The following is a 12,420-nucleotide window of genomic DNA, read 5'->3' as shown; positions in this document are numbered from 1 at the left end:
CGAAATGAATATCATTCATAAACTTAAGAGATTTTGTTTTTCTTTTACATTTAATGGTTTGTAACAAGGAACTGTTTTAGGATCCAAAGGACGGTAACTGTTTTGCGAGGGCGTATTATTCTGATGTTGTATGTAATTAATTTGAAATGGCACGTATATGTTAGCACCGGCGTCACCCATATACGTAAACCATTTAGTAGCGCTGCAGCGTGCCGCCATATGACTGCCGCACACAATATCCATTGCTAATTGACCCGTTGAAGGTACAGAAACCTTTAGAAAATGAAATCAAACTTTTAAGAATTTGGAAAGTTCAAATTAAAAAAGGAGCATGCGCTACCCTAGTAAAAACACGCACAAACACACACCTGAGAACATGATTTGTAGGTACTATTGGTATAATTTGCTGTTATATGGACATCAATATTATTCACATAAAGTTGCCCTAAAAAATATCAAAAGAACGTAATCCATTCGACTTATTTATAAGTTTCATATGTAACATCAGAGCTCTTCAATTAGTTCCAATTTAATTTAATTCAAGACCAGAAAATACACATGTTTTGTAGCACTTACCTTTTTTAGAGATCTCTGTCGTCACCACATGCATAAATTCTGATTGCTTAGGAGAACATGTAAATTCGCATAAATGACGCGCCAAGTTTGCCATGCATGACGGGCAACGGTCTAAAAAATTCGCTGCCAATTTGATATTAGTATTCAAGATGTTTACCTGAATAGAGAAAACGTAGTTTTGAAAAGAGACGTACAATGGAAATGATTAGCATCACAGATAAAAAAATTTAGAATTCGAAAAAAGAATAATTTACGCAATGCTTAAAGACAGATAGGAAAAGTTTAAGATATGTACACAGGAAGGAATGGTAATAAATTAGGTAATATTTCCTTTCTGAGGTGCTTACATAGGGTTGTTTTTGAAAGTGAAACGATAGTGTCGTAAATTTAAATTGTCTTAAGTTGAAAGCAAATTGAACTAAGAGATAGAATCTTTGAACATTTCCCGGTGTTCCTATATCAACAATTAAATGAAGTTTTTTTTGGCTTGCAAAGAGATCCAATGGATCATAGACCCTTTTTATTATATATACTCGTCTCATATTAGTGACTTCATTTTAAGTTATGTCGTGACATTTGGTTTCGTTTCATTTGAAATACCCATTTTTCAAAATCTACTACGTAATCATGAAACTAAATTGTTGCTACTACATTGCGTGCAATCTAAACAAAAGTTTTTATTAAAGTTCCCATTCGTTAAGAGTCAATTTTAGAATGTTATAATTGTCCTAGCAAGCCAACAACTCAGAAAATGGGAAAAATTCGAATCGATATATATGCAAGCTTTATAACATTTCTATGCCATTAACATAACCAAGCAAAGATAATGAATAAAGCGTTGATGGCGGATTAACCGTGTCGATTTTCTGTCCTACTCTGGGAAAAATCGAATATGTTCGCCGTATGTTCTTTACAGCAAGGTAAGCTAATACGCAGCGCAGCGAGGGAAAAAGTTAGCTCATTCTTGATAGAAGTTCTTTCACAATTCCTGGAATTAAGTTAAGACCGCCAATTGTAAAACTATTGTAAAACAAAAAAAATAGATTTTGATGGAAATTTTTCTATTTCCCCCGAAGAGATTCGTAGGTTAAATGACAAGAGAGTGCGTCTGCTACGACGCTGACGGAGAAGTTTCGAAATAAAGACAGACTAGCGTATTGACCTGTCAAATAGGTGATTGACTAAAGTAATTTTGAACAAGTAAGAAAGTTATATTCGGCGGAGGCCGAATCTTGCATACCCATAATCATACATTTTGCATTCTACTCTCCAAGTTCCTTCATTTGATACCCATATCGCTGGTATTATTAAGAAAAAGTTTATTGTGGTGTCTACCATACCCATTATTAACCCATTTTTAGGCAGATAATATATCTTCGTTTGAGAAATGTACAAAATAGTTTTAGACATTCTGTCTTCTTTGCCTTACGATAAATAAGCATAAAAAAAAATGGTTTAATTACCAGCAACTTCGTGTGGGCATGACCGATTGTTTCCATTTGTGCACGTAAAGTGTGGAGTTTTTCGCAAAGCAAATGTGGGGACTTTTAGCCTTTTAAATTTAACAATTTCCGAGTAAGGAGCAAAAATCTAAAAATTTTTGTTAAGTAAACGGAGTTGCGTTCAGTTTACGCTCAACTGCGCGCTTCTGTTTGGACCAATTTGGCCCATTTTCAATACCACCTGCGTGCAGAAACTTGTTTCTATCAATTTTGATGTCGATATCTTCATTTTTGCGACCAGTAAAATGCCAACAACTTACACCACATTGACACACAAACACACCGGCGGACAGATGGGCAGACATGGGTAAATCATATCAGAATTTCACGCTAATCAATAATATTTATATATTTTGTAGGGTTTCTGAAGCTTCCGTTTTGGGTGTTACATACATTACGGGAAAAAACGAAATGAGTATAGCCCTCATCCTTCCGTGATGGATTTAACAAGGAAAACTGTTAAATTTTATATTAAAAGAATTCGAGAAAGCACACCGTTTAATTTCACTTGTCGTTTAATGTACACTAAGCAAATATTTCGGAAATGAGCATATACTTCTCAGAGATTCCACGTACTACAATACTGCATTGTCTGATTTCAAAAGCTTTAGATAAAAAAAAAGGATGTGGCGTTTGGTTCTCGTCAAGTGAAAACGAAAAATTTGTGTGTTCATCCAATAGTCTCAAAGAAAAAGTCTTAGAACCTAACACTACTTTTGTAATAATTTTTCTATTTTATACCAGAGATGTTTGCGGTCTTTACGTTGCTGCATTTATTATAGATTTTTACGTGTTCAAAAACGATAATAAAAACTGTGAACAGAAACAGGAAAAAACAAGTGAATTATATTCTGGCACGCTGCGTCTTTTGTATGCCTCGCTATCTTTGTATTAAGAAAACATAAACAAAGATGAAAATTAAATATCATAAGTCTATAACATTTGGTGGATTTTTTCCATCTTTTGTACAGGTGTTTTGATCAACCGTACAATATCGTACGTTGTAATTGCTATAGTTTACGACTAATGAGAAAAATTCATTTATTTCGCTTTTAAAACCAGAGATGGTCCCGCGGTACGGTAAGTAGGTGTATTTAATTTGAATCGACTTGGCATTTTTTCACAATATCTTTATTTCGGCAAGACGAATGACATTTACCAAACAGACAAGGAAGTAGAGAGAGAGACCAAGTTTATATACACATACACACAGTGGTTGTATGTTTCCAAAGGATTGATAAAATAAATGTGCTTCCATTTTCGCTAGTGAGATTAAAAAAATTAAAAACAATCAAATATTTACTATTGTTGTCAAAATCAAATATTTACTATTTTACTTGTGGCCACATTCAAATATGGCCCACTCGAAATTCAGAATACTGAAAAAAGAAAAAATATTGGGTCATGGTCACAGCAATTTTGGAACCATCCTAACTACCAAATACGTTGCCTTGTAATGCTTGGAACCAGTAACGCGTTTATTATGTTGTGTACTTTTATTTATATTGCATTTTACGTGTGCGCTATCGTTATACTCTTGTAATGCTTTCCTTAATTGAGAAATGTTGGCAAACCTATCATGTGCGAATAAGTGTTTTTGTCCACCTATAATAAAATTTTGTAGGAAAATTGGTTTTGGGGTTCACTTAAATGTTTGCGCTTGGACCACACTTTTTAGTTTGCTAAAGCCTTTATCGTGAATGTAGTGGTTTAGTGGAATTTATGCGATCTTCATCTATATGGGTTTATCTTACCGGTGCGTGCGATTTTTTTTTCTTTTGGTTGATCGAGTGGATACCAACCAATTATTTCTTACACTCTGTGATAAGATGGACCACGCTGAGTAGGCTATCATCTCCAAGGACGAACAAGCGGTGTTGCTCAGAAATCCGTCTTTCCCTACAGTTGCTTCGACTGCGCGAATGCTCATAATGTACTACCTCCTCTAATACAACAGACAGTGGACCAAATTACTTTCAATTTTGAAAATAAATTTCGGTAATTCGCGAACCTATAGATTAGCAAATCTAACAAGTTGAAAATAAGCTCGAAACAAAAATTTACTTGCGTTTTGATGAGGAGCCGATTGCTTTCAAGACGTCGAAAGTAAATTGGTCACGCGATACCAACCACTGGAAAAAGCGCATAATGGAATCAGTCGGGTATTATTATTTTAAGTTTGCTGGCTCAACCGCATAGAAAAGAGACCAGATTAAAAAAATCGCGGCCTACTTTAATGTAAACCTGCCCCAAACGGACATTAATCTTTGCAATTCTGTATTACAAACTCAACTTTGACATATACTTTGACAGTACGTCGTTACGGAACTTATATAATCCAAAACCTACACTTGCTGGTTTATGCTAAATATGCAATTACGCACGCCTTTCTTAAGTAGCATATTTATTATTATATTGAAGTTGTTCTCCACGACCCATCTAATAATTTGGCTTAAACTGATTATCAACTATATCACATGTTTTATCTGTTATGTGGAATTCAGAGACTCCAATACCACACCACCACATCAAATTAAAATTTAAGTTCTTAGTCTATTTGTACAAAACCGTTCTCTCACAACCGTCGGATTGCTTAATCAAACGACTGCTGCTTTCTAGGTCAAATGGGAAACCTGTTATATAGATTCCGCGTACATCGCACTCTTTGATTGAACGGTCATTTATTGTACGTTCAGCTCGATATTGAAATGCGTTGCCGCTGACCCTAAGATTGTTTGCTGCTTCCTTCCATATATTAAAGAGAAAATTTACATCATTCCTGAAGATCTGAATTCGTTCAATACTAGTAGTAAGTTTGCGACAGAGTAAGGTGATTATTTGATCAATCTTTAGTTGTTTCTGTGCACAAAACTTATACTAATGTAACTAAGTATATTGGCCAAAGGTTTCATAGTTGCGAATTTAAATAAAAAAATAAAAAAAAGTTTGATTACATTTATTGAAAGTCAACAAACTATAAATGAGAAAAATAAGAATGTTTAAAAAATCAATTTGGATCCAAAGTAATTATTTTATTGAATCTTCTATTTGTATTGAATCTTTTTTCCGTACTACTTATGAGATTCGTAGCAAAAAAACATAGCATGCATCTTTTAATATCTCAATTATACTCCTGCGATATTAACCGATTTATTTTATACCTGTTCGCTATCACAGCAGAAGTCGGTGGCACCATCTTCCAGCATAAAACCACAACGCTCTTGCAACAGTTTTATACCGTCTGGTGAGATAGGTTTTGCTGTACTATTGTAGGCGCAATACTGTTTTCGTTGAAAGTCATCTGTATTGCAGACACCGTACCAAACACAGTTCTGCAAAAAATAAACAAAAGGGGGAATTAGATAAGTGCAATAATAAATATTAATAGATCGGTCAATAATTCTCTGGATCGACCCGTATTAATTGTCTGCAAAAAATACCGTATTACCCCTAGGAAGCGCGCACTCGCAACTAATGTCTATTGAAATAAGGCATAAGTGCATTTATCATTTTGCATGGGTAACGCGCTTCCTTTCAGCACCACAAATAGGCCTAAATATTATTGATCCGGAGTGCTTGCAAAATTGCTTGCGTTGAAATTCGAAATTCTGTTTGCAAATTCCAAAAGCATATCGGTTATAAAAAGATTTGGATCAAACGATGATGTCATTACCGAAACTGAAGAGCTTTTTGTGGGTTTTGACATAACGTGCTTTTTGAACAAACTCCAATATAAAAAAAAAAAAAAAATCATGTTTAGTTAGTTTCTGGACTTATTGACTGAAATATTATATAAATATTTTTAGTTTACTTGAAAAGCACTGACACGGAATAATTGAAGAAAGGATTAAGATAAATCCCTAAAAGACTTAACTCAGTTACATTGAACCGTATAACATTTTTCTTAGTTTAAATCATGACTAAATGCAAATAAAGGCATAAATTAAAATAGAATAAAAGCTTGAATTCAATTTTTATTATTCGTCATTTACATATATATTTTACATCCCAAGACAACGCTAGCAATTTGATATGAATGTATTGTCTGCGCGTATTTCGTTTTCCATGCCATTTCTTTTTAAAAATCGCTACCATCAGAAAATGCAGTTACTTTAAATTTTTCATTCTGTTTGTAAAAATTAAATATAATCACGTCAGATACCCCTGTAGTGTTTATTCTAGAAATCTATTGTATACTGACACACTGCACCAAACGAATACTTCTCTATTGCCTTTTCGATTACGATGTAAATATATTATTGACTAAAAATTCTTGGTGAAAACAAATACGCATTCAGCTGTTTTTTTTTAGTGAAGGTGACGACGTAGCGGCGCATAGCCATAGTCGGGCGTAGCAATTTTAGTACGTAGCCTTAAAGTCTACAATGGCACTAGAATCGCATTATATCTACGGTAGTGGTAACCGTCTGTCTAGACTGAGTTCCGGTCACTTCAAGTGGAGTTACGTAAAATAAAGCAATTGCATTGAAGCTGACATATGTTCAGTTTAATAAGCAAAGCGCAATCGCTAATAGCGTTGGGCAACTGTAATAGTACGTAGTAATAGTATCAAATAAGAGGAATTGTACATACGAGAAGCAGTACGTAGCAGTAGTAGGACTTTCCGATAAGGCAACAAGGGCGTGAGAATTTAGTTCGCACATGCTTTAAAACTGCTGCTTTAAAACGTTAATGATCTATTTCTTCGATAGTGATGACTGAGTTGGTCAAAATCATATCACGCTGTATAAACAGTATCAGCTGTAGAAATTTACTTTTTTTATCACAGCACAAGATATTTTACAAAATATTGCCTTACAAAATGGAGAATCGCAATTCGCAAGCCCATACGCATAGACAAAATTCACTGAAACGTCATATGGAATCTATTTTCACAACCTGTTAGTCTTGAAGCTGATGAATGTTCAACGGTTTGTACGATTCTAAAGCCATAAGTAGCTGTGATTTGTTAGAGTGAGTGGGTGACTTTGCCAGTGACTGCAGTTCGTAATAATAGTCATAGTTGCACTAAGTATCTTAGCAGTCAAAACTGTAGGAATTTACCTTAAGAGTGATAATAATAACAACAATATGAGAAGATTTTTTGCACACGACTTATGCATGTACCCGAAAACATGAAAAATATTTATACGCTCGTCTGCATGCCTCAAAGTTATCTTATGCGTATCAACATAAACTCTGGTATCGTTAAATGAAGTTTGCCTTAATTAAATTAAATTCGATCAATTATTTAATTGAATTATTCGGTTATAAAAAACCAAAAATATATACAATCATCACAAATTGCAACTGTTTTTACAATTTCCATAACGAAGTGTCATCAATTCGCATGAGAGAATAGCAAGAAGCTTCAAAGTGCACAATTCAAGTGTCAATACTCAAATGAGCAAATTGAAAAGAAATAAGAAAGTAGTGTGCGCAACAAAGAATGGTATTTGAGAAGTATCCATAATTCATTGAAAGCTGAACTTTTGTTCATTTGGGAAAGAGAAAGCGAAAGCACAAAATCTTCATGGTTAGAAGCAATTAGCGTCAATTTAAAGTAAATACATGCATCTTTTTATATTGTACTGGTTCGATGCAACATAAAATTTGTAGTCATTATCACCATCATCACTTGTGGAAGAAACTAATAGGCTAAGTTTGTTATTATAGTTGTCAAATTTAGAAAACTATATTCTAAATTAAGTAATAAGCTTTTGAACAGCACATGAGCTTAAATCGATTTATATAGATGTTACAAAGGTTACAAAACTTATAGATCGAACAACCGCACGAAAGCATACCAAACAAATTGAACACAGACGGCAAAGATAAATCCGAAAATTTCAGTATATTCTGACCAATAATTTTCATTCGCAGCATAATTACACATGAAATTTAATTCAAACATTTATAAGGATTGGTTGTAAATTTAAATTTAAGAAGTATCGTATGTCAGGTCTAGAATTAATTCCATAAGGAATTAAGAAATTTGCAGGTTACATTTTCTATTAGAAAAACGGTGACCTCTGCATGTAAAGATACCCTTACGCAAGTTGTATATTATCTTGCTGACGAAGGTGCAAGCTCGCTTCTAAATATAATCTCAGATGAGGAAAGATAAGTATAAGAGATATATATAAAAAGTAACTTTCTTTAAGCGTAAAGAATCCTTCGGGCAGAATAATTTCGAATTCAAATTAGCCATCAAAGCGAGATTTAAAAAAACAGTGTTTGAATCAACCTAACGTTGTATGCACTTAAATATTCATATAATAATTCAGTTTTCTGCAGGTTTCAATTAGAAATTTTTCATCTTTGGTTTAAATATATTTTCCACATCTTTGCTCTGTAAGGGATGTTTAAAAAATTTACTGAAATCTGATTTCACTCTATGATCGTTCTATTAAACAGTGATATAGGAGGTATTGAATTAAATCTAACAATAACTATTTGAGATCTTTGTGATCTTTAATCTCAGTTGCGTATTTATGAACACCCGTTAATTTAGAATTTAGAACGTCTTATTCCAGATATTATTAATTGCATATTTTCAAAAGCCGAAAGCTAACTTCCGGAGGGCGAGTTCCTGATCAACCCTGGTGAAAACACTGAAGATACTTTTAGAGTAAAGACGGATCGGGCAGCTGAAAGCACAATTGCATTTGAGGTATTAAAAACCCAATTGACATTCAACCCGTGCCGCTTTCTCAATTGTCCGATTTTCGCTTTCGATCTGGGAAAATAATTAACAAGCCTTTATTGCGATTATCACTTTCCTGTACCGATTTTTGTGATTTCAGGAACACGGAACAAAACCTAATCTAAAACTCATCAAGAATGTATGTACTTTCGCTTTTCATCGTTCAAACAATATTCTTTTTTTTAAGTGATGCGTATAAGCAAAAAGAGAGGATAGATATATCGTGTGTGGGTAATAACACAAACAAAAAAAGCAAACAAAAGAGGTATGAAGAGAGAGGAACATATTTTATTATTTATAATCTCAAAATAAGAAGAAAACGGACTTTTAAGTAGTTATAAGCATTCCAAATAAAGACTATCATCTGGAGTTGGCAAACAAAAAGTTCAATTAAAATTGAAATTTATCCACTTTTGACATAGGAGCCATCATTACCCAATACAATCTGATCGAGTCAATACATCTTTCGCGGAATGATTGAAATGTAATCTTCAGATCGATCCTCTTCTTTCATACAGTTGTTGCAGTTGTATCAAAATGCCATACTCATTATCGTAATCTCGACTTCGGAGACAAAAATAGGCTAAACGGATCTATACCATGCCAACGTGTGCATAAGTGGTTGGCTAAAAGCTCTTATATACTGATGGACAGAAATAAAGCTTTTGCTTATCAGTCATACAGCAAACATGCTTAAACCAATAAAATCACTTTGTTTTGTCGTTTGTGTTTTTAATTGCAGCTGTTGAAGATAGATTCGAACGAGGCGTATTAACGCTTTCTGGGTTTCACTGAATCTTTTAAGCCATGTGTACATCCAGAATTTTCGGCACATTCGATTCGCTGTGGATTTTTCGAGACATTTTCAGCGACTTGATACATGAACATTTGTTTGACTGACATAACTTAAGTAAACTCTACGTTCAATTAATCAATTCAAGACGCAACTGCACTCAATAAGTCATAGGTTGTACTAAAATTTCACTTGTAACTTAATGCAGTGTGGCCAGCGTTCAACTATTTAAAAGAAATTTCAGTCTATTTAAATCCTTTTCAAGCTATTTTATAAATAGAAAAAATGTGAAACATGTAACGCCAAAAACAGTTTATTTTTAAATATCGAACTAATATTGTAAATTGTATGAAAAATATCGAATCATTTAGAGTTTCCACTCACATCGAGGTTATAATTGCAAAGTTAAATAGATCAAGTTTGTTGTTGTACTTTCCTGTTTCACGCAATGTTTTTCGTGTGATGTTTTCATTAACGTATAGATAATTAATATATGGCACAACTAAGATAATTATAATTCGCAATTATATTTCTCATGACGTGATTGATTGCTCACAGTGGTCATGGAAATCAAAGGGTGTGAAGTTATATTTAAATTTAACTAGCAGAGATACAAACTAAAAAATGTTAACAGAGCTCTGTTAAATCGAGTCTCGGACAGATTTGAAGCAAAATTTAATTAAAGTGACACTTTTTCAGGTTTTTTTTTTTAGATATTATAAAGAATTAAAACTTAGTATAAAAAGATCTTTTTACTATGTCAAATACAAGGCTGAAAAAGTGAAAGTTTACTTAACCACTGTGATCAAACCAAGTGATGTGGCCAAAGTTATTAGCTATCGAACTTCTCGTCTAAAGGGAAAATAAAGTCAAACATCTTTATAAACATGTACATGTTTGGTAAAATGAACCTCAGGAATTGCAAAATATCGTTTTCTATGCTTTTAGCTGTTGGTGTCATAATAAATGAAAAGGGATAAATAAAAATAAACATGACATTAACAGAAATGTTTCTGAGAACAACAAAAAGTGGAAATAGAAAACCATCAGTACAGTACCTATCAAGTACTCCGGAAATGTGATATTCCGTGCTTTGTAGGCACTATATACTCCGGCAAATATGATATCAGGAATTTCGATATTTTTGTTTAACAGAGCTTAATTTTTTTAAGAATCTTTTTTTTCAAATTTTACATTTTGCTTGTTTATTCACTTATTTTTCCTTATTTTTTGTTGCACATATGCTGCTATAAATGCAATAGACGGAAAACCTAATCCGATACGAAAGCAATGGAGTACTATTAACTCAAAAATAGATCGTAGCTCGACGGCGAGAGCCGTAGACTAACCCCTGACATTTTAGATAATCTTCACCATGATGGTCTTTCTGCCATCAACATTGGTGGCTGCAAGTATATTTAATTCCTGTTATAATACTGTTACGAAAATCCCAAATTCAGTTAAATGTCAGCTAAGTAATTTTCGTAAGAATAAATTCCCTAAAGAAGGGAAAACCAAATGAGCATTCGCAGGCGCCTCATGCAGCTGCAGGCCAATGAAAACGATTAGTGGAAAAGCAAACAGATAAAAGCTAAGTGCATATTCGTAGGCTCTTCATGCAGGTGCAGGCCGATAGAAACGCTTAGAGGAAAAGCAGGCTAGGATTAGAAATAAAACCATAAAATTTTTGAACCATAATATTTGTGAAAAGTAGAGTTAGTCTGGCAAGAACGTAGAAATTGAGAATACGGCCAAAATAAATTGTAAATAAATATTCCTTCTGTTGTGAAAGACAAAGTAGTAAAATAAAAGAACTTTGAATTTGAAGTGCATTTCTCTTGATCAAAATATCCACGATCTAGTGGCTGTATCTTGTAAAAAGCGAATTTCATAACAATACTATCATTTGCTATCAATTTATTAAACTAACGAACATGAAGCAAAGTTTGTGAGGATCTTGTACTGTATTTCACTTTTTTGTTATTGGCATGCATCGTGAGTGCATTTTTAACACATGATTTAAAACGTGACAAAACTTATTCAATTGTTTATCTCCTCTTAGTTAAAAACAAATCAATACCACATGTGATATAAATGATCTCTATTTGTAGTTTGTAACATATTACAAAGAAAGATTTAATTAATGTCTAAAACCAATTAGATGTAGAAATTTTTAAAACGCCTTTGAAAACAAAATTAGAAATTATATTTACTTTATTATTTAGTAGAGCTGCTAACCATAAAATCGTTTTAATTCTGAGATTAAATTTCACTTGACAATCGATCTGAATTCCATATCATAAAATATTCCAGGTTTAAGATTATTGAGAAAAAGACACCGGCTTTTCTAAACGTGTTTTTTCTAGACACACAAAATTTGACATCTAGATATTAATTAAAAACAAAACATAACATATTATAATGCTAAGAATTTAGGAATAAGTTTAATGGAGCCTCTGATCAATCAAGGGTATAAAATATTTTATCACAGGAAACAAACAAAATATCCGAAGTTACAAACCTAAGTTTAAAGTTAGTGTACTTCCACTTTCTTGTTTAAGGTGCAACATTTATTGCTAGGAATCAATTAACGTACTTTCTTATATTCAATTCAAGGGTTAGGTAAATATCATATTAGTAGAGAGCAAAAAGGTAAAAACAAGCCTTTATCAGTATTTTTACTGAACAAAATAACGCTTATTGCGCAAATTCGGCAAAAAAATTATCTTTCAAAAATTTATGCAAGTGGCATACACGAGCAGCCAATTTATTGGTGTCGTTCTATTAAGATTTGGTATTTTCATACATAACATACCGCATACTACCCGCTTGGGTAAGGAAAC

At 33.2% G+C, this 12,420-nt stretch overlaps 1 protein-coding gene across 6 annotated transcripts in view; it reads right to left on the bottom strand.

Moving 5' to 3' along the window:
* Positions 1 to 12,420, bottom strand: part of LOC119640350 (NPC intracellular cholesterol transporter 1) — a 37,831-nt gene that overhangs the window by 14,271 nt on the left and 11,140 nt on the right. For all 6 annotated transcript variants that reach the window (XM_038038299.1, XM_038038302.1, XM_038038298.1 and 3 more), the window contains 4 exons: positions 5,240 to 5,410; positions 577 to 733; positions 369 to 445; positions 49 to 273 (listed from right to left, as the gene is read on the bottom strand). In XM_038038299.1, the coding sequence (XP_037894227.1) occupies positions 49 to 273; positions 369 to 445; positions 577 to 733; positions 5,240 to 5,410 (630 nt within the window). The remainder of the gene's footprint in view (positions 1 to 48; positions 274 to 368; positions 446 to 576; positions 734 to 5,239; positions 5,411 to 12,420) is intronic.

This window comes from Glossina fuscipes, unplaced genomic scaffold (genome assembly GCF_014805625.2).
Source record: "Glossina fuscipes isolate IAEA_lab_2018 unplaced genomic scaffold, Yale_Gfus_2 121, whole genome shotgun sequence".
In the NCBI taxonomy this organism is placed as follows: Eukaryota; Metazoa; Arthropoda; class Insecta; order Diptera; family Glossinidae; genus Glossina; species Glossina fuscipes.
Note: the sequence above shows the minus strand (reverse complement) of the source record. Positions and strands in the feature narration are given on the sequence as shown.